This window comes from Colius striatus, chromosome 1, assembly GCF_028858725.1.
Source record: "Colius striatus isolate bColStr4 chromosome 1, bColStr4.1.hap1, whole genome shotgun sequence".
NCBI classification, from domain to species: Eukaryota; Metazoa; Chordata; class Aves; order Coliiformes; family Coliidae; genus Colius; species Colius striatus.
The window spans coordinates 70,838,250-70,861,145 of NC_084759.1; the positions used below are offsets into that span (position 1 = coordinate 70,838,250).

At 38.7% G+C, this 22,896-nt stretch overlaps 1 protein-coding gene across 2 annotated transcripts; it reads left to right on the plus strand.

The window, feature by feature from the left end:
* Positions 1 to 3,139: 3,139 nt before the first annotated feature.
* On the plus strand, positions 3,140 to 21,490 carry GYG2 (glycogenin 2). Of its 2 annotated transcripts, XM_061988535.1 has the most exons (9): positions 3,140 to 3,554; positions 8,611 to 8,752; positions 10,397 to 10,571; positions 12,183 to 12,345; positions 12,891 to 13,017; positions 13,939 to 14,158; positions 15,291 to 15,431; positions 17,108 to 17,218; positions 19,008 to 21,490. In XM_061988535.1, exons 1-9 carry the CDS (start codon positions 3,335 to 3,337, stop codon positions 19,167 to 19,169), a joined length of 1,461 nt encoding a protein of 486 aa, XP_061844519.1. In that variant the 5' UTR covers positions 3,140 to 3,334; the 3' UTR covers positions 19,170 to 21,490. The 2 variants fall into 2 exon arrangements, with proteins under 2 accessions (XP_061844519.1, XP_061844520.1); XM_061988536.1 differs by lacking the exon at positions 17,108 to 17,218.
* Positions 21,491 to 22,896: the final 1,406 nt, after the last annotated feature.

The following is a 22,896-nucleotide window of genomic DNA, read 5'->3' on the forward strand; positions in this document are numbered from 1 at the left end:
AAAATACTTCATCCTTTTGATAGAATAGAAAGTTGCTATTTCCACTCATATATGTTGGGTTTCTGCACTGTCTATGGCGTTCAAGGAAAATTTAAAGCTCTATAACGGATAAAGAATTTTAATGCCTTTACTTTGTATTCATGTCTGACTTCTAGCAAGGTGAAAGGAGCTATATACATAGAAAATTCACTCTTAATTCTAAAATACAGTCTGAAAAGAATATGTACATTGATGAACCACTGTTTAAAAAAAAAAAGAGAAGAACACATGCTGATTTTCTTTATTTATTTATTTATTATGGAACTGGTGTTTAGTTCTTCTCAGGAACTGGAATTTAATGTAAATTTTGCTTTTCTTCTTGAAAACTTAGGTCCTGTTGTAAGAGCCTTTAAAGGCCTTAATCTGCCAGGCTGGGTTTTTTGTTTTTTTTAGGAATCATATTATTCATAAGTTCCGTCAAGAGAAAATAGATAAAAAGTTTTCAGAATCATTTAGAAAGAGTCTGTGACACTTTGTTCTATAAAATATACGTTCACAAACTTCACGCATGTGGGGAGGTAGGGTTTATCCATTTTTGCTAGTAAGGCTGTTTCATCCTTTTGCTTGTTCCCCACCCACCTTGCTGTCCTAGCAAACATCTTTATGTAGACAAATCTATCCTCAAAAACTAACACTTTTCCAGTCTCCCTGCCTCCATTTAGCTGACTCAAAACACTAGGAAATGAATGAAATGCAGATGAAAGCTAGCAAAACTAGTAGCTTACTCACATAGTTCTGCAATACCATTTTAGCTATCTTTTTAGAGTGTAGGAGAAATCTATGTGGTTTTCTCTTCATTTTATGTGGAAGCGTGCTTTTTTTTTTCCAAAATTCCAAGGAGATGGAAGTAAACACAATTACGGGTTTATTAAACTGTTGAAAGGCATCAACTGAAAAAAAGGTATTCTTTTAATAAAATACCATTCTATCTGAATTACATTTGAAACAGGTATCTACCAGATGCTGAGATTACCATAATCTGTTTTGATCCTGAAAATAAGAAATGATAATGTTCATCAGTTTAAATATGGAAACACCTTGACAATACATAAACGAATGAGCTTATGTGTGGTAACATATTTTTAATATGGTTTCCAATGACACTTGATATTTAAAATACTAATTTTCCATGTTGATTGTTAAAACAGATGGATGTGCAATTTTGCCACGTAAAGATTTGATTAATGAAATGTAAAAATATTTTGTGGTTAACGCTTCAGTTGTTTATTTAACAGTAAAAATATATATTTTGCTTCTTTATCTTGAAAAGTTTCAATAAACACTTACTGTGTTTAACTAAGATGATCTGACTTTTATTTGTTTTGCCTGTTCCTTTCTGGGATATATGCTGGATGATACCTTTTAGACACAAATTCATTTATGTCTTGCTAGGGAAAAGAATGAAAGGATTCAAATAAAAGGCATTAAGGGAAAAAAAAAATCCCACCATCTTAAGAATCCTTTTTTTAAATTATCTTTTAAAAAATTATTTTTAATTATTTAATATTATTTTATTATTTTAGTAATGATGTTACTATTATTATTTCAGATAATTGTGGGTTTATGTAGAAAGGTCTAACATATTTAGGAAGGAAGGAATATAAACTAGCTATTATTAGAACAGCAGAGCTCTAGCTTGCATTATTGTCTCTGACATTTTGAGTCTATTATATTGTGAAATAGTTGCACATGAAACAGAAAATCGTCTACATGTAGACACTGCTTTTATTACCAAGAAAATGCTTTTGTTGATTGTATGTCCCCCAGCTGCCAGTAAAAATGTCTACAATCTTGCTATTCATAGGGACATTTTTTAACTGACCTATGTAGGCAGATGACGACCCCACTTCCTGAGAATTTTGCTTCTCCAGGGTAAATAAAACTTCATTTCCTATGCATCTATGTTCTTCCTTCCTTAAACACCTCTGCCAGGTGAACCTTTAGGATACTCCCAGTGTGTGTGAGACAAAATGCAGCAGCTTGGAGTGACCACTTGCAAATTGTTGGAGATAAAGTTTTAATTTTCAAAGATCTGTGTATTTTCTTCAGTGGCACATAGTCTTAAATTGCTGTCCTCTGCTAAGCAGTGACAAATGCTCACAAAACTGTTTGACTCATAGATGCCTCTACTCAACAAGGTGAGCCTTAAAAAACTAACTTGCAGAGACACACTGTGTGAATCTGTGTATATATATGTATGAAAATCTCTGTAGCCCTTGGAAGAGCACAAGCTCTCCAAAAATATCTCTTTATCTGGGTGACATGTTACCAGACTCGATGTACCCGTCCGTTGGGGTTATGGTATCCACAGAAAAGTTACAAAGCAGGCTCCCTTAACTCGTGGTGAATCCCATGTATCTAGGTTACCGTGCGCCACCCTGCAGTCACCCTTCTCGTCCTCAAATACCCTTTTTTCCACACTGCCATCTTCACCATCAAGGTGCTGATGATTTCCCCAACGGCCTGCACGGTAGAGTCTCCCCCAGCATTTCATCCTTGCCCTCCCTCCCTGCACAGGTACGTATGTGTGTAGAAGCTGTGTTGCAGAGAGGTGTATGGGGTGCGGATGACGCGCGGGTGGTGGGACGCGGCCCACACGCCCCCCGTTCCCTCAGTCCCCCGCAGGCCGCAACTCCCCGCGCCGGCGGCAGGCCAGGCGCTCCTCCGTCCCTTCTACAGGGATTACTCTTCACTTCGGTGTCGGCCGGAAGCGCGGCGCAGCCCCGCTGGGATCGGCTGGCGTCCCTCGCCCGGGAGCCTGGAAAAGACGGTGGTAGTGCGGGGGCCCCTCTTCTTCCCGAGCGCCCAGCGGGTACAGGGCAGGCAGCCTGCCGGACCGCTGTCCCAAGAGGAGCCTCCTGAAGGAGGATCTCTGGAAGACTCGCTGAAACCCACAGCCCCCGGGAGCAGCTCAGGGGACGGGACGGGACGGGAGGGAAAGGAAGGAAGCCGAAGGTCCCCCCCAATCCCCACCATGACGAGACACTCCGCGGGGCGCCGCCACCCGCGCCGGGCAGGCGGAGTGGGCGCTGCCGCGTGGCGGCCAATGAGGCGGGAGCGCCGCGCCGCAGTGAGGAGCTGCCGCCGCGCGTCGAGGGGCGCCGCGCGTGGGGGCGCCGGGTGCGTGGGGGCGCCGGGTGCATGGTGCAAGCGGGCGGCGTCAGGACGGGGCGCTGCGGGGGCGCACGGTGGGACAGGAGCCGAGAGGAAGATGGCCCCTTCTCAGTAAAGCCAGCGCCGGGAACGGCGGGGCGGGCTAGGTCGTGCCAACCCTCCCAAATGGCCTCTGCCTCTAATGCCACTTCGCTGCTGTTGCTGCTGCTGCGCAAGACTCCTTGCGAATATAATTCACCTACCACTGTCTTCAGCAGGAAAGAGGCTAATCCCATTTTGCCGGGATTTACCGGGCCCGCCGCGAGCAGGTGAGGCGGCGGCAGCGGTCGGCGCCCTGGGCCTGAGCCGTGCCCCTGCCCCTGTCACCTGCCCAACTGGACCCGCCTGCCGCAGGATGTCCGGTGAGTACCCCGGGCTCGATGGAGGGGGGGTGCCGTCGCGTTTCGCAGCATTCGCGCCTCGCCCATGTTTAGCGGCCTCTCGAGGATGGTAGGGCGGCGCAGGAGGGCAGGCCGCTCCCCCCCGGCGCTTTCCACCTCCTCCCACCCCGCTGAGGGCAAGGGTCTCTGCAGTTTCGTTATCAGAAGGGTAATGTGCTGTAGTTAGCAGGCTCAGAGTAGGGTTTAAACTGTTCGACTGGATGAAAGAGCTAAACTGATTTATGCATTCTGCCTGTGCGTCCAGGTTGGCCTCTGTGTGCTTTCCTGCTAGGTGTGTGGGGTGACAGGTCAGGGTGGGCTTCCTCAGGCTGAGGCACGTTCAGAGAAACCTTTCTCCCATCCTATCTTACTTAGCAGCAGCATTGTTTTATTCCGTTATCTGTAAAGCCATGAGGAACTAGTTTAGGGCTAACAGCATGAGGCACGTGCAGGTACTGTTTTGTAACTTGATTGGGCTCTCAAAACTGATGAAGAAGTTGATTGGCAGTCCCCCAAAGTCAGGTTGGTTGAACAATGTGAAGGGTGTCACTTGATTGGGCATTTGGCATGGAGGACCCTGAGTTTGAATTAATGTATATTGGTACCTCAGCACTGGGGGAAGAAGCAGAAAGGGACTCTGTCTATTAAATAGTTGGAAAGATTGTGGTTTGTTTTGAGTTTTTTTTTGAAAGGCAGTTGAAAGACTGGAAACTTGCTATGTAACTTGCTATGTGTCAGGTCCTCTGCTGTCTCTGGATAGTTTAAGCAATGATTACTATTTTTTTTTTTCAAACTGGTATGTTGCTGGTTTTGGGTTCTATGTATTATGGTTATTTCTATGTTGTTATTGATATTGTTACATTTGATTATTCTGTCTGTTGACTAACAAAATTGCAGCATCTTGAAGCAGAATGTAACTTAACTTTCTTAACTGAAAGGTATATGATAAAGGCTACATAAAATGAGAAACAAGTCCAAGGTAACAGTTATCCTGTCTACTAAAATTCAGTATTGTTTTAATAAAGACTAAGAGATAAACTGGTTTTGGATCAGGTGGAAATCCATTAGACCAAGAGAAATACTGCATGCTGTCAAATGTCAATTTATAGTCCCTCTTAGAAAAGTCTGAGTAGTGTTGATTGTGCCACCTTCATCAGTAATATAATGTTTCTGCTATTGACTGCCAATGGAGGAAGTAGGGGAATTAAAATAGCCAGCTGTCACCTGTTTACATGGGCATGAACTGCCTCTTTACTAAAAACTTTCATGGTAAATTCTGATAGTCTGACCTAAGTTATTGTCTGGCATCTTCGCTGCTTTTAAGGTTCTGGGTGTCAGATGAAGCAGAGCTTTCTGTTCCAAATGCTTCTGATACGGTTGTGCTAGGTCAGAGAAGTGAAAAGGCCTGTGGCTTTATCTTTTCAGTAGTCTAACACAGCTTCACTGAGATGTGCTTCTGGAGGAGGATGCATAGAGGACTATGTGTGAGAGGGGGGAGTAACAAAATTGTTGTTAGAAAACATGATGCAATTTAGAGCTATATTACATCATTGTTGCTCAGGATTTCAGAAAGGTGCTTTGGGCTCAGCGAGTGCAGGTCCAGCCTGTCTGTCCTGCAGATTGTGTCTGAAGTAGAAGGGGGGAGGTGAAGAAAGACCAACAGATGGTACCAAGTGGCAGTATATACCGGGGAACTAATCAGCCTGTTGGAGGCTTTTAGCTGTTGATTTATCTGCTCTCATTTTTATGCATGAGATGACAATGTGTTATTTAGAGTATGTTCACGGGAAAGTTGTAGCATATGAGTTTCTGGTTTCCTATTGCCATTATGTATTGGGCAACTTCAGTTGTTACTCTAAGAGCCACAGGTGGAGCACATTTATCCTTTCTCTGTCTGTCATAAGAAAGACTGAAATATATTTTGGAAGCTATATCTAGTGGATTAGGGAAAAAACCCTTACTCTGCTTAAAGTTGTCTTGATGCTGGCAGGTGCATATGGTTCATTCAGTGTGAGCCACTCCCGATTCTCAGTGAGGACCTGCCATTTTTTCATCCCCTCTCTCTTTTTTCTTTGAACATCAAAGCAAAAACCACCCTGTCTGCTTGCTGGTGGGCATTCTAAGTAAGGCTTTTAGCTGCCCTGGAACTGTCTTTCAGGCCTGTTGAAGACATTTGCTTCTGGCAGTGTCAGAGGTATTGTTGCTATGAGTTAGTAGCACAAGAAGTTGGTGATCTTGACTAAAAAACGAATAAGTTTCATGTAAAATCACCCTGACTGTTATGCATGATGGTGCATTTGACACTTAAAAAAAATGAACAGTTGAAGTAAATTTTAAATACCTCCACCTTTGGCTTTCAAACTTAAAAGATCAAATCTTTTTCAGCTTAAAGCCTCTGAGTGAAACCCTGTGCACATTAGATTTAATGCAGAGCTGTCCTTGATTTCAGTTAAATGGGAGTTTTCAGGTCAATGATTTACTTTCACAAGTTTATGTGAAAGTCTGATCCTTAGTGTTTAGCTATAAAAAATAAACCATTTACTTATAGGGACAATGTTCCAAAGAGCATAAACAAGGCAAGACAAGTAATGGTTCTTACTTGAAAACAGAGATTACACAAATCATAGAAAAAATAGTGATAAATTTGATTTTAAACCCCCTATGGATCCTTAACAGATTAGTGATACCTCTGTATGACTTCAAAAAGGTAGAACATGCGTCTGTCTTTGCACTAGAAATATTTTGATGTTGCATGGCATCAACCAATAGTTTGATTATGTATTTAATTATCTCTGTAATTATTCAGTCTATTAAGAAGGCCATCCCGTGTATCCTATATGTAATTTGCGAAACAGACAATTGGATTCTTCTCTGCATGATGTATTAACAAAGAGTTTCTTAGAAGCTGTTTTTCTTTGACGGTTTACTTCCTTGTAGTTCTGACCACAGCTTTTGCCTCAAAGGTACAGGGCATGAAAGCATATGTAGGATGTGGTAATTTGCCATACCAGCTTGCCAGACTGTTTGATGAGTAGCTTATGTATTTTTAGATGTATTACTTAAGTAAAGATTCTGTAGCTAAAAGAATTTGCAGAAGCAGTAAGAAGCTTAAGTGTTCAGTTTTGTGGTTATTATTTAAACCAGCATTTTAATATTTAAACTCCCCCTCATTTCACAGTTTACTTTTTGTATGAACTTACCTCCCACATTCCTCTCAGTAGTTGTTTTATTACCTTTATTTGGCTGAAGATGCTTAACACAAAAGTGCTTTTCTTTGTTGCCTCTTTGTCTTTTGAGAATAATTTCATTGCTAAAGTAAGTCTTCATGTTTTTATGGTTTTTGTGTTGTTTTCTGCTTATATTTATTCATTTAAACTTTTGGAAAATTGCAATGGGAGAAGTTTACTTCCACAGCTGTCCTTTTAAAGCACTCTGTGTGAGCTACTCCTTACTCATTATTTTCTGGAACACTCATAACTCGCTTGAGCTGTTATAATAATGGGAGACTTGAAAGATCCTTTTTTCATTTTCTTCTTCTGGAAATTGTGATTGAAAATGTTTTTGGAGTTTGTTTAGCTGAGGGATCTGCAAACTCTTTTAAGTTTGGATGCATGATTCAATTTTTTTTTGCCAAGTTTTACACTATGAGGATTCTCCTGAAGTTCAGGGATCTGTTGCAATGTCAGCTAACATAAGGTGTATGTACTTCATTCAAATTCAGGTCTGACTGGAGATGAATGAAAGGTAGAGCAAAAAGGGGAGGACAGAGCAGCACACCAGTGAATCTGTGCTTTGCTCTGGTTTTGGAGGACATGAAAGATGCTTGTCACTAGCACCATTCATACTTCATTGCATACTTCATGTTAAGTTAAAAGTTTGAAATTGCGCATTTTCACAGCCGCTGGCTGAGGCAGCCATGAGGTCATTTCTTGGGTTCTTTGCAACTAGTTCTGTGAGATTCTTTCCTAGTGTCTCTCACAGAGCCTGGAAACTGTATGACAGGGTGTTTATGTTGTTGTTATTGTTTCGTTGTTTTAATTTATTTAACATAATTGCTTGTCCCTTAAGATGATGGTGGTTTTAAACAAGTTGTTCAACGCAGTATTTATTGAAGCTCTGTACAGCAGAATGGAATTTCCCGCATCTCTGTGACCAACTCGTCTTGGTCTGGTTAATTTTGCAGCCTAGAAAGCTGAGGTCTCCCTTCAGCTCTGAGGATGCACTTCACCTTACTGAACTGTAGGTTCTGTCTCCACCCAGGAGAACCCTGATAGCAGTGGCTCTGTTAGAGGGCAGAGTGGAAGAAGCAGCCCCTGGTGATACTGCCACAGGCCTGTCCTGTCTGTACAAAGTACATTGTGTCTGCTCTTGTGCAGGAATGTAACTTACTTTGTTTGTTGCAACTTTTTCCCCATGTGTTTTTTGACAATGAAGAGCACAATTTTCTTGGAATTACTCGAGATAGGGATCCTTAGCTTCTCGGAGGTATCTCAGCAGCATTTTCTATGCATTTCTTCAGCCACCTCCAGAGCAAAGAGTAATTATTACCTGTTGGGTTGATCCAGTGAGGTTACGGAATGAAGGATGTTTCTGGCTAATACTTAACATCCTGTTTTTTTTCTTTTGCTTTTATCACTGTATAAACAGAAATGTTTTCCTTATCAGTTGTATTATACTATGTTAGTTAAATGTAAAATCTAAATATTTACATATTGACTTTTTTGATTGACATTATATTTAGACAACAAAACTTAGGGAATTATTTGTTTAAGGCTACTCCAAAACCTTGGTACCTGTTATTATGTAAATTGGGCAAACAAAAAATAACAACATTCAGAAACCTAAATTCTGCAGTTGCATTCACTGGATTTTCTCTTCAGTTATGTCTTCTGGGGGAGTTTGGGAGAGAAAATTGCTTATCACAAGGACTGCAGATTGCTATAAGCTGCAGCCTGATGGTTAGCTGGAGGAAGAAGGAACCTGCTTAAAGAGCTTATGTTAAAGCTGTAAAGTGACTCTTCTGAATATTTACTCACAGTAACAGATCAAGCCTTTGTGACCCTTGCTACCGATGATGTGTACTGTCAAGGTGCTCTGGTTCTCGGACAGTCATTGAGGAACCATACAACATCTAGAAAACTGGTAGTGCTAATTACACCAGAGGTTTCCAGTGGGATGAGGTAAGTATTCATGCATTTTTGGAAGAATAAACAACAGTGTGAAAGATTTTAATAGGCTTCCTGTGGATTTCACAGTGTTATGTCTAGAAATTCCCCCTTGAGTAGCGATTTCTGAGAAGAGTCCCAAATAACATCCATGATAAGATTGTAAACCTAATAAGAATTCACTTACAGATGTAGACCTTGTGGCTGACAGTTGTCTTAAATTTATAATTGGGAACATAAGCTGAAAGTTTGTAAAGTAAGTTTTTGGTGTCCTGCTTTCGATCCGAAATAAAATCACTACTGTTTTTTTACCCAAGTGTTTGTTTTTTAGAAAGAGCAAGATACATAATTACCTGTGTCATCATAACTCTCCAAAAACCTTAGGGGCTTGGTTTCAGATGAATAATCTTCTTAAAGTATTGCTGCACAACCTATCATAAGAAACTAGTTTATTTTCCCCTCTTTTTATTAATAAAAAATCACTTCCCAAATTGAGTTGTGACATACAGACACCACAGAACTGTGTGTACAGAAATCTCATGAGATCTCTTGAACTCAAGCCCTGTTGTTTGTAGGACTGTGTTGCTTCTTAGAAGGAACACAGCATGCCAGAGCTATTTACAATGTTAGTTCTACTGTGGCTTAGGAAGAACTCTAGATTTATATATGCCATGTGGAAGTATTTCCAATGCTTTTGCCTCAAGAAACATATTTTCCCATTTTTGCTGTGATTAGATATACAGACTTCTGTTTTTACAGATATTTTAAAGTATGGATTTTGTCAGAACACTATAACCTTTCATCTCCATTCAGTGGGGGGAAAAGATCTATAATGTATTTTTTATTCAAGAGTAGCACCTTTTTAAAAGTACATCAATGAACTATGTTTATGAAAATCTGTAGCTACTCTTAGTTCTTTCCCAGTTAACTCCTGTCCCTTGAAGATCAGCCAGGGAGAAGCTAATGACTCTAAAATGTAGGTTATCACCACAGGGTTTTTTCTATGTTTGACATCTAGGACTTTGTAGTTAGTAGTGTAATGTAACTAAATAAGCTGTGCTTAAAAGACTCTTTTCTTGTGTCTTGAAGGGAGATTACATACTTTGGTATTGCCTATAAAATTCACATGAGAAATATGCACAGAAAAAAGATGTCTTCCTAAAAGTCTCATTTGAGAGGATTTGTAGTAGTGAGCAAGTATATATTGTCTGTTTTAAAAGATGAAGTTTTGAATTTGTGTGTACTTGAGCATAATAGGTGCAAAGGACTGTGCTGCCAGTGCAATGTACAGGGTACACCATATGGTGATGTCCATCCTGCACAGTTATGTATGAAGAAACCTACTTCAAATTCTGTTGGTGCTTCTATAGGAGGTTAAGTAAAGTAAGGATTGGTTTCTCCTCCTTACAGCACCTGTAGCTCTTGAGTTTGTCTCCACATAATGGAAGAGACCATGGTTGAAGGCCTGATGGACAGCTGTCACTTCAGCACACTGATTGCAAGGCCTTTTCACTTCTGACTTCTCATTTTAACCAATCGGTCTAATCTTTGTTACTGTCATCATCACATGGTACTGTGTGTTGCTGTTTTCATGACAGAAGTGACCTCACATGAAGATCTGTAAATTCCCTTCTTTCTCTCCACTGCTTGCTCTGGTAGGTCTGTCCTCCACAGTGTGTTTGACGAAGTCATTGAGGTGGATGTGCTGGACAGTGCTGACTCAGTCCATTTATCTGTGATGCAGAGGCCAGAGCTGGGTGTAACCTTCACTAAGCTTCACTGTTGGACTCTTACTCATTATAGCAAATGTGTCTTCATGGATGCTGACACTTTGGTGAGTGGAGTTGGAACCATGGAAATGTTATGTCTGTCTTAAAGAGCTACTCAGAGTGTGGGGTGTTTCCTTGTCAGGCAGCCTGCTGGCCTGTGGAGTGACCTGAACTACTGGTAGTCACAAGGCTGGAGGAGATCACAGAATCACACAGAATCACAGAATGGTAGGGGCTGGAAGGGACCTATAGAGATCATCTAGCCCAACCTTCCTGCTAAAGCAGGTTCATGATTTTGGATCTATTTCTAATAATATTATATATAGAACCTTGGAGGTTTTTTGGTATATATGAAAAGCAGCACATTTTTGGTTAATGCTTACAGTTTTCCCCACTGCATAGAAATAAATCCTGTTTTCAGAGTAACCTCAGGACTGTCCTCAAAACACCTCACAAACGCACTCTATGAAAATGGGTTTCTGAAAAATGTTTTAAATAGATCTCTGTCATCTACTTTCATTCCGAATATTCTGGTGAGGAAGGCAGGCCAGCTTTAAAATGGAGAAAAACAAGAATATAGCCACAGAAATATATATATATATATTTAAATATATTTTTTTGAGATATAGAGATTAAAATAGCCATAATTTTGATAGGGAAAATAATGTGTCGGTCTTCCCCTGCACTTACATGGCTCATTTCAGAAGACTGGGATGCATTTTAATTTATTAGGATTATATTGGAATTAGAAACTAAATGACATTCTTCTTTTCAGGGGTGATGTGGGAAAGCTGATGATTTCCTGCTTTACATTAGAGGAAGAAGGCAAATATTTGGTTTTGGTTTAAAATCAATGGTATAATCTTTCTCCTAAAAAAATTTTTCTGCTGCTTTTCACAGAAGCACAGTTGTGGGTAGAGTCTAGACTTTTAGTGACTGCATGACTATCTTTCTACCAACTTTGAAAGTGACCTTGGATGTAACCTGATTGATTTTTCCCACTTCTTTGTGAAGCTTAAAAGCCAAAGCCAAACCAAACCTCCGATTTTAAGTTAGATTAGAAAACTGGTAACAAGAGATAGTTTTTCTGCTAGTTCTTTGCTCTGGAGGTGGTGAGACACTGGAACAGATTACCCAGCGAGGCTGTGGATGCCTCATGTCAGGAAGTGTTCAGGGCCAGGCTGAATGGGGCTTTGAGCAGCCTGGTTGAGTGGAACAATCTTTAAGGTCCCTTCCAACCCAACTGTTCTGTGGTTCTATTAGTCAGTCTGTTGCTAATTCAAATTGTTTGGATTCACAGCTTTCATTCAGCTCTGTTGCAGTTACTGAGAATAGTGGACTCTGGGGAGGTGAGCTAAGGAAGAAATAAATTGTGTCTTTTCATGGTACGTTATGGTATTCGGCTTTCTGGAGCATCTCCAAGGTTCAGGAAGCAATTTCACAGAGTTTATACTTTTTCTCGAGAGATCGTGGAGAACCACAATCAGTGTTACCTTATTATAGTAAAAATAGAGGTTTTCACCTCTAGCATGTTTTGCATTGCCACTGCTTCTCTGCTCTGCAAACTATATAGTTGTCCAAACTAGCAATTTGCTCTGTTTGTACTGATTTAGTTGCTCATGTTCTAGAAAAGCATTTGCTCTAACTTTTTTTCTTTTTTATTCTCTCTCTCTAAGGTGCTTTGCAATGTTGATGAACTGTTTGATAGAGAAGAGTTTTCAGCAGCCCCTGATTCTGGCTGGCCTGACTGCTTTAACAGTGGTGTATTTGTGTTCCGACCTTCTTTGAAAACTTACAACCTACTGCTGCAGTTTGCTGCTGAACATGGCAGCTTTGATGGTAAGGGTCAAGGCAGAAGGGATGAAGTGCAAGACATTAGATTGCTTGTCAGCAAGCTCTTTTTCCATAGCTTTCTGGCAGCATGGAGGGAGGCAGGAGTTCTCTGTACTTTAGGTAGTTGTGCCTCTGCAAAAATGTAAGGTGCAGACCTTTGCCTCTGAAACTGTATTTAAAACCCTTTGACTTAATTGTGGACTGTGCTTCCCAGAAAGACATTGTGTCTGAGCCTTCCTCAGTAAGTTTTAATTTTGCTGTCTGGTTTAGGAGAGAGAAATACAGCTGATCTTCAGTCTTCTGCTCTGAGGGAGACCAAAACCCTCTCCTACTCCTTTCCTCATATATTACAATAGGACTCCATTTACACTGAACTTGCATCAGAGTGGATCAGGTATTATTCACTTCTACCTGCTCACATAACCGTATTGTCAAGTCCAAGTTGCAGTCCCATGAACACACCAGTCTCACTCCCATCCTTGGATGTGAAATTTTTACATAAATGTGAGCACAATCATAAATATGGTGATACTGTTTTCTATATTCTTTAGGGGGTGATCAAGGCTTGTTGAACAGCTTCTTCAGCAATTGGGCAACAGCAGATATTGGCAAACACTTACCTTTCCTCTATAACTTAAGCAGCAGTGCTGTATACACCTATGTTCCTGCTTTCAATCAGTAAGTGGTAACAAGACCTGACTGACTGTAAACTTCAGTAGTTTGTTCACAAACATTCTATTGTAAGAGAGAATAATAATAGCATATTCTGTTGATTATAAATTACAGCAGTCAGAAATAGGGTTATGTAAAATTCATGCAGTAGAAGCTCAAATGCAAGATGAATGTCTCCAGTCTGGACACAGAGTCCCCGAGTTGGCTACATTGTCTTGTCCATTGTTTCAGAGAAACTTTTCTTGTATCTGAAAAGACATAGATAACTTTAGCATTAGGTTCTGACATCTTTGCTTTTAATGTTTTTTCCTTCTTTTCCAGTCAGTTTTATGGGAAACAGTTGTTTGATTGTTGGGTTATTAATTTTTTTTTTTTTAAATCATTGCTTAGTTTCTCTGTGAAATAAAATTTGTGCTAGCAATTATATGACTTCAGACGATGAAGTTAGGAAACTTTTCTGGCAGAAGGCTTGTTGGATTTACGTTGTCATGAGTTACTCCTCCAGTTGCACAAAATGCTCTTACTGGAAGGTGAACTTCGGATGATATCTTTATTAGTAATTTTTAATATGTAATAAGCATTTTTTTTTTATTCAGTGTTTGAAATGATGTTTATTTGTGTGTAAACAGAGTAAGCAGGAAAACTGGAAATGCTGCTGCAAGAGGCTGTCATTTTCTTTCATGATCTACTGGAACTGGTATCTGGAAGCAAATGGCAATGCAGCCTCTTGGTTTCTCTATGCCCGACGAGATACTTTAAATTGATAAGATTAAAAAAATACTAAATACACACTCACACTGAAAGTGTTGCTGTGGCAAAATGTGGAAATTACCTCACTAGTGAGAGTAGGCATGCTTCTTTAGCAGTTTATAAAGGCTAAAAAATATATATCTTTAATGTATAGACTTGTATGCTTAATCTTCCCAGTTTTGGTAGAGATGCCAAAGTTATACACTTCTTGGGATCAACAAAGCCCTGGAACTACAAATACAACCTTCAAACAAAGAGAGTTATGCAGGATGCCACCACTTCTGGATCTTTTCATCAGCTGTCATTTCTTGCCCTCTGGTGGAATATATACAGTGCCAGTATCTTGCCTTTGTTAAAACTTCAAGAGATGGAAGAGTCAGAATCGGAGGAATGCAAGGTAACTAATAGGGAAGTAGTGGGAATATGCTAGAATCACCACAAAAATTCTGATGGATATGTTTTTGCTAGAGGAAGAAATTACAGGAAAATACATCTTATTTGTTGATTACACTGATTATTTCTAGATGCATTTAAGCTAGCACTTTAGGAAGGATTTTCGGTACTGTGGGCTTTGCAGAGCTTTTCCCCAGCCCCCTTCTTAATTGATGAAGAGTTTGTATGAAAATGTATGTGTATAGATTCTGAAAATTAAACATAAGGTATGATACAAATTAGCCAGAGAAGGTGATAATCTGGCTGTGAAAACAACATACTTTTAGAGATAGGTTGATGTAGACCATCAAACTAGCTCTTGAACTATAGTAAAATCTACCTTTTCAGAATTGCATTATAACTTGTTTTATGAGGGCCATAACAGATAAATCGGATTTGCAAAGGCAGTGTGAATTGCATTTAGTGTCTTATATTGAGTACTTGTATGTCTTCAAGCATTTACTGAGCTTTTCACACATTTTTTTTGTCAAAAGTACGGCAGTAATGCATGGTTTCCATGAATAGAAAAAAAACCTGTTGATAAAGAGGTGATTTATTGGAGACCAACAGCATAAAATAACGAGTAGGAGAAATATGATTTTTAATTTTGTATCCTGACATGACAATTTAGATAACTTTTATTCATATGTAAATGTGTTCAATTTGTTTTTTCTTTAATATTAGACCATTACCATCATTAAACTAATTGCATAGTCCCATAAGATTGGCTGGACAACTGCCACCACGCCTCAGGAATTCGATTCTTTAGACTTAGGACAAATTCTTTAGAAAAGGAAGGAATGGGTAGCTTTTGATCTCATTCTTTAACATTCTTTAAGAAATTATGCAGTAAATAAATACTTTAGTCACTGCAACATAGATGGGGGAATACCTGTTAGATTTACGTCCTGGTAGTGCTGCCATACTTAAAGTGCAAAATCTGAACTTCAACATCCACCAATCCAGGACCACAAACTTAGTTAGTTAATTTATTCCTTTAATCCTGAGATCCCTGTAAGGAAGTGATACTGTTGTAAATGAGATAGTAATATTGACAAAATTGTGTTTCAGTGGTGAGATGTTCTTGTTTTTGTTAGCACGCTTTCAAGGGAGTTGAAATTACACTGAAAAAGGTCAATCCTTACATGGCCAATTCGCCGCAAATGCCTGTGCTTCCAGAGCACACACATGAAGTGTATCCCACAGCGTGTTCACCTGAGGAACCCGCTTTCAAAGCTGTGAGTATGTTGTATACGACCATATACAGTAGCAAAGTAAAGTGATACACTAGAAAGAGATTTTTTAAATTATGCTTCTGATCTGGAAGATTATCTCTTCTTCCATTTAGCTGTAGCTGTTGAATTTTCTTGCTAGCATCAGAAACAGTCTGAAGAGTATCTATTTTCTTTAATCTGTAGTCTTGCATAGATGATTGTGTCTGGAGGTTGAAAAAGTTTGCATTGAATTTTCTGAAAAGATTACTTACTGAAAGTTGTTAAGTACTTTAGAAAGGGTGTTATTTTAAAAAATTCTGTTACTAAATTAATCTTTTGCATATTAATACTCTTGTTAATATTTTTAAAACTAGAATCCTGTATCGTTCCTCTCTAGATTGTTTTTTTCCCCATGAGTGTTGATGTGGAAAAATGTTCCTCAGATTTTTGTGATTTGAGCAACAAGGAGTATCTTAAAAGAACACTGAGAATCATTGTATGGGTCCTGGATCCTTTATCACTCTTCTTGTATTTGGGGGTTTTTATTGCACTGACTCCCCTTATTTAATGCAGGAATTGATTTGGCTATAACAACTCAGTGTTTCTGCACCTGTAAGTCATTATGCATTGTATGATATGATGTAGCCATGCTACAGGAAAGTACAACTGGGAGAAAATCAAATTAATGTTCTAATGTCATTTGCTATTGTAACTTGTGGTTTACTCTCTAGTTAGATGAAAACAGTTTTTATTATATCCAGTGCTTCATCTCTTTAGACAATAGTTACTCCATAAAATAAAACTGTAGTTTTCCTTCCTTTCTTTTCCACCCTGAGTGTGGAGAGGGTGAAGGAAAATTGCAAACATTCCAGCTCCATAAATTATTTTTATTTTCAGAAGTTGTTATATCTTGTGTGTCTCATACATCTGACTCATCTGAAATGCTCAGACCAAAACAGGGACACGTTTTCAAGATGTTTGTTTCTTGAAAAAAAAAGTCATAATGTTTACTTAAAGTAGTGTCATTCAAATTTAAATTTACTTTATTTTTTAATTACTAGGATTGCTTTATCAGAAGATCATACTAATCAGAAATTGTTAACTTGATTCTCTTCTTACTTAGGAACATCATCATTCCACTTTTTGTTGCTTAGCTTCAGTAGTCTTGTGGAATTGTTTTGTTTTTGGTGGCAAATACTTCAGGATGTTTTCTCATATATAGTTTGATACCTGGCAAAGGCAAACATTTTGGGCAATCTGTTTCACTTGTGTTTTGGAATATATTGTTATGTTCTCCATTCTATGTATATGAAAAGCAAGCTGTTATCCTAAAATGAGATTTTTCTTGATGAAGTTTGTGAATAGTGGGCATCTACTGTAAGTAAGCTTTTCAGGCTTCTTCTGTAATCACTGAAGAATGACAGCTACTCTTGAACCTATTTTAGGATGAGATGAGCTGCCCTGTGGAGGTACTTATCCTAGATTGATTATAGTAGGATCTTGGATTCAATGCCATTTTGATAGCTAAAGCTGGGTGAGATGAATTTTATACTCGATGATGAAGTGTTTCATTCCTTTTCCTCCCATCCACTGCTTTTTCCCACACCAAGACTGAAATCGATTTCCATTGTATGAATTCTTTTGGTAAGGAAACTATGAAAAAATGTTCTCCTAATAAAACGTCAGTGGCTGTATTTTAGCAACCTGTATGTGAAGTTGAACAAAGCCGTTCTAACGTCCATCTCTCTGAGCCTGACAGACCTTCAGAACAACTTATGTTTCATCCAGAGCTTCAGGAAACCTCAGAACTGGTACATGTAGCTTTCTGCATTGTACATCTGTTGATAATTGCATGCATGTCTGCTGTGGACATCATTTTGTGAAATCTCAACTAATTATGTTGCAATGTGCAAATAAATTCTTTAATCATTCAGCTACGTAATTCTTTAACTGCTTCCAATACTGGGATATGACCCCTCCTAGTTTTCTTTTTAAAACTTCTAATTTTCTAATGTATATTTTACTGTGCTAGCCCCCATGTGAAAAAATGCATGGTGTTGATTTCATCTCTCCAATCCAAGCAAAGCTGTGTGGAGCTTGGATTTTTTTGTTTTTTCTGTTTTGTTGGGTTTTTTTACCTGCCAAGGTGATGTTTCAAAGCAAGTGAAAACTGAATGTACAATGAGTCAGGCATAAGACCCTAAGCTACTAGCCTTACCTTTCTGACTTTGCACTGCTCAAGTGCAATGTCTTGTAAGGTACACAACACAGCCATTTTCCTAACAAGGCCTTTTGTATCGTTTTGAAGCACTTAGTGAAATTCTTGAAGACTGAGAAACAAAATTCTAGTGAACTGTAGCTCTCATGCAGCCAAGATTATTTGGACACTAGCTAAAATTCTTCATTTCTAAAAACATAGTTATTTCTGTCTTCTTGTTAATGGCATCCAAAGCTGTTGATGAGGCTTGCCAATGGTAAAGAAAGGAATCTTCATGCATAACTGCAGTTATGTTTATACAAAGCTTGAAACTTAAATGCCAAATATTGTTGCATAATTGCATATATAGGGAGGAAGCATGCTCTTCAGAGAATTATTCATGTTTAAAGTTATGTACAGAGCAGAACCTGGGTGGAGATAGAAATGAAAGGATGCAGCTGCTTAAGCATTTGGCATCGTGTTGGGTGTTTGAAATAAACACCTTACTTTGTCTGAAGGTGCAGGTCTTGTGCGCCTCTGTTTTATCTGCCTCAGATCAGTAGATGTAATGGATATTCTGTGGCACTTATGCAGTTTAAGCTGCTGATACCTGTCCATAAAGTTCTATTCTGAAACATTTTCATATTGTATTTGCAAAGGGTTCACTGGAAGGCTGTTCTCGTTGATTTCAACTCTTGGAGCAGTACTGAAAGCAGGTTTTCAGTAGCTGCCTTGATTAGTCTTTGTTATATTTCATCTTTATTAGTGGTTTTAATTGTTGTAATGTTTCAGTTTTACCGGTATTGGTCAATCATGGACACAGTTTTTCTTTTATATGGTTGAAATTATCACTAATTATGTGTCTTACATTTGTGCACATTTGTTACGGTGAACCAAGATTCACAGTTTTGGACCATCATTCAAAAAGAACTAGTTATCAGTATAATGAATAGTGTCAATAATTTGAATTACTTTGTATAATATATTACTGATCTCACTGGAGATCAGAGAAAACAAATGTCCAAAAATTCTAGGAACTTATGTTCACGTGAAAACCTGTTGAAGTAAAAATTTGCACAGATACATGGTCACACATTGTAGGAGATATTCTATTCTGAACAAGCCATGTTTGAATTATTCTCATTGTGTTGTTGATGAGTATGCCAAGGCATGAGTTAAGACAAGCAAAATAGTTGTTTGGTGTGTGCAAAAATGATATGACAAATACTAAAAGCATGGGGAAAATGAGATCACGCTACCAAAACAAGAATGAATATTTGAATACTGTGTGTTTTATTGTTTTAACTGGGAAACAGAAGCTTGATATTTAAGGTTTAATTTCACAGCACTGAAATGAGAACAACCCAGTAACCATTTTCCCACTGTTTTGCTCCTTCCCACAGAATGAGATTGCACATTCTGTTTCAGAGCTGTCAATTCACTTCAAACCAGAAGAACCAAGTCCAGAAGATGAACGGAGAAAATGGGAGGAAGGGCGCATGGACTATATGGGGAAAGATGCTTTTGAACATATCAAAAAGAAATTGGATGCATTTTTACATTAAGATGGAGCGTACTGTAATGGCCATGACAATATATTTCTTCTTGAATACTTATCTACCTTCATAGTTTGACACCAAAGTTAAACAGGTAGATTTGGATCCTTGTGTATTTTAGGGGAAGATTAACAGATACAGACTCTTGGGGTTTTTTAACTGTTAAGTGTGCCTTATCTTTAGTTACACTTGTCTCATCTTCATTCTCCTCCCATAGTGCCTTCTGAAGTACAACGAATGATACCTTCTGAGTTTGAACTCTCATATTTATCACTCTTCCCTTCTCCTCCTCATAGCATTCTGCAGAAACCGTCATGAGCATGAAATATGTTGGGAGTAGAGATTATTTCACAAATTGATATTATTTCACAAGTAATTTTAGAAGATACTATAAAACTATTAACATGAAAACCTTATTCTTCAAAGCAAATTAATATTTTCAAGGGCATCCCTAGTGTAGAGTTCCATATGAGAAAATAGTGAGGAGATGAAATGCTGCCCTCATAGCAGTCTGCAACAAACCTTTTTAATTTAGCTGTATTTAGGGTTAGAAGAAATTCAGACTATGTCTGAGATCAATAGTGGATGTTATGCCTGTTTATAGGAAGCTACTCAGATTCATCACTGAAGTGATGAAAAGTGGTGTAATTCTAAACATAGACTGATCATGTATGTTAACCTTTTGTATTGTTGCTATAGAATAACTGGAGTTTTTTAATAGTGCATATTCAATTGCATATTCAGAGGAAGAAATGCTGACACTAGAGTGTAAACCTTCTGGTGCTCTGTATCGATTTGTTTACAGTAATTCAGACTGCGAGCTGACAGAGGCATTCTTCTCCTTTAGCATAGTGGCCCCACATTGCAGGCAGCTTGACTGCAACTGGAAACACAGTTGGCACTTGTTTTAGTAAACAGGCCCTTTTAACATCTTTTAAACAATAGCTGTGTGTGGGAACTAATAAATCTGTAGAGTGTAGTTCCAGAAAAATCTACTGATGAGACTCCATTATCTTGAGGCTACTTAAGAGAGATTGCTTTGTGAATTTGGATATTTGAATTAACTAATCTTAGCAAAATTGTCTTAACAAGCAAGGAAAAAGAAACATTTTGAAAGAAAGGAGCTGGACAGGCATGTTAATATGATAACAGACCTAACACACTTATTTGTAATGCTGCTCAGTATTAAAGTAAGAATTCTGCAGTGTTGACGCAGGACTTGAAACATATTTCAGTCTTGTTATGTCACCAATTATGTTACAGCCAATGAAATAACTTGAGAAATCTGTTTAAAAAGCAGCAATGTAATGTTATGCGTCAGCGGGATTGCCATAGATGCCAGTGGAGAGGCAGCAGGGTGGGAGGGAAGGAACTTCTGTTTCTTTTTCTTCCACCAAAAAAGATGGAGTATATAGGGAATAACTTGCACAAATAAGGAAAAGAATGAAAGAGACAAAAGGTCCCTTAAAGGAAGAATACCTGTCTTTGAGTATTATAGAATTACACAATCACAGTAGTGGATTTGCTTTTACTTTTGTGGGGTATTTCTGATTTTATCTAGTCCTTTATTTGTCATTTATTCCAAACACTCATAGGATAATATAAGAATAATCTGGGAATCTCTGCTGGCTCCTCTGAACTCCAGCTTCTAGTTCAAGTTAGATGTTCAGAGTCTCTTAAGCCAACAAGAGAGAGGTCTAAATGTCTAGGTGATTCTTCTCAAGTTGCTCCATTGATCATAAAGGGACCCTTGATAGCCTGCCTTTCCTGGGCAGGTAACCTTCACATGTTAACACAGGGAGGTATGTTCTGCCTCTTGTTGTGTGTGGCCCAGTGCAGCCCTATGTGCAAATCGGAGCAGCTGTAGTCTACTCTTACTCCTGTGGTATTTGATCTGCTGGTTATTCTTGTTTCTTAGTGCACTTCTGAGAGAGGTTTCTGTTTTATAAGCATTATTGCTCATCTCTTTCAAACAGTTTTTGAAGACTATATAAAACTGTAGTCAACAATGTGAACTCACGCTTTGGACGACTGTAATTTTTATAGTAACTGCTGGATCTTACTGGGCACATTAAATAGATGATGGGAGAAAAAATACTGACATGAAATCAGTAAAGAAAAGGTTTTAAAATAGCCATATGAAAGTAGTAAAAGGAACTGTCATGGAATATATTTAAAAGTGCTAACATGTCAAATGCTACTGTGTGTGGATTATACAATGTTTTGTAAAGAAATGTAGTACATGAATGTCACAGAAATAAAGCAGAAATGGAAAGGACATATGAAGTGATGTGTGTATCAGATGATGGCGGGGTTACACGTTGTTTGTGTTGGGCCAGAGAGTATTGTTTGTGACTGACTGGTTACTTTATATGTTTTTTAAATTTTATTAAATTGCTTTTGAGACATTAGCAATACTACCTGAGCAGAATTAAAAAATGTGAGTTGTTATAACTATTCCTACAGACATACATAATTAAAAGCTTCAGGATCTCTTAGCACAACAGTAGCTATATAAGTATAGCTGTGGCTAAAAACTCTGGCAGAGTTTTTGTGAACTGTTTTAACACAGAATGTGTTGAACTAATTGCAAGTAATGTAGTGTCACAGTGGATTCCATCATGGTACCATCGTCACCAAAGTGTGAGAAGGAAGAATCTCCCAAGCGGATCCAGAATTTGTAAGTGCTGTGCTCTGGGCAGCATTCTCTGCTTTTACAGATATCATCATACTGAAATCTTGGGGCCACAAGCAGGTCTGGAGGATGTTATGGGCTGCATGTTGCCATGAACCACAGGGCTGAGGTTTGCCAAGTCAAAACATGACTTAGAAAAAACGGTGCAGCAAGCTTTACCTGTAATTTCTTCCACATTCAAGTGTGGTGTAACCCCAGGTATTTTTAGATTAAAGGAAGTTAAGAAATACAGGCTTTGTGGTGGCAGCATTTCTCCCTAAACAAGATATGTTTTGACTTTTAAGCTATTTGGAAGGTGCTGTAGAATAATAAACTCAATGAAATGTAAAGGGAAAAAAAATGGCATGGTAAAATAGGAACCACTGAAGAACTTTTACCAGCTGTTCTGTTCGTGCCTCTGTGTGTGTAACTGAGAGTGTTATCAGTTTTGTTTAAACCCTGATGATCAGAAAAACAGCTGTCAGGATTTTGAAAGGCAAGACTGTGACCTGTTGCTGTGTGGCAGATTCTGTATTTTATTTAAACAGCATCACTTGCATTTAAAACAAAACATGCTGATTCTTCATCTGTCATGTGCTTAGAGTTATTTACAGCTAGGCTTAGAGGGTAATTTTATTTGCCCTAGAACAATTTTATTGGGTGCTCTTCATGTATAAATGGGAATAGTGTGGGTGTACCACAAGAAAAATTCTTGAAAATATTAGACATGTGGGCTACTGGACTTTCCTAGCCTGCAGGAAAAGGACATTGTAGTTCTTGAAATACCACTTTATTTGCTGCCTGGTGTCTTGTCAGGACCTTTCCAACTGGGTTGTTTGTGGGAAACAACAAAATTTTCTTTTGTCTCTCTAGTTCAATCTGCTCACATCAGTTGTTTTGTAAGGCTGGTATCTGAAAAAAATGCCTAGTTATTATTTTCTCTTGATTTTTTTTGTCTACGAATGGGAGTCTGGGTTAGTAGCAGGCAGCTTTATACATTTGCATGCTTCTGAAACCATCTACTTGTTCCACAGAAAGAAGTCTGCAGCATGTCTATATATT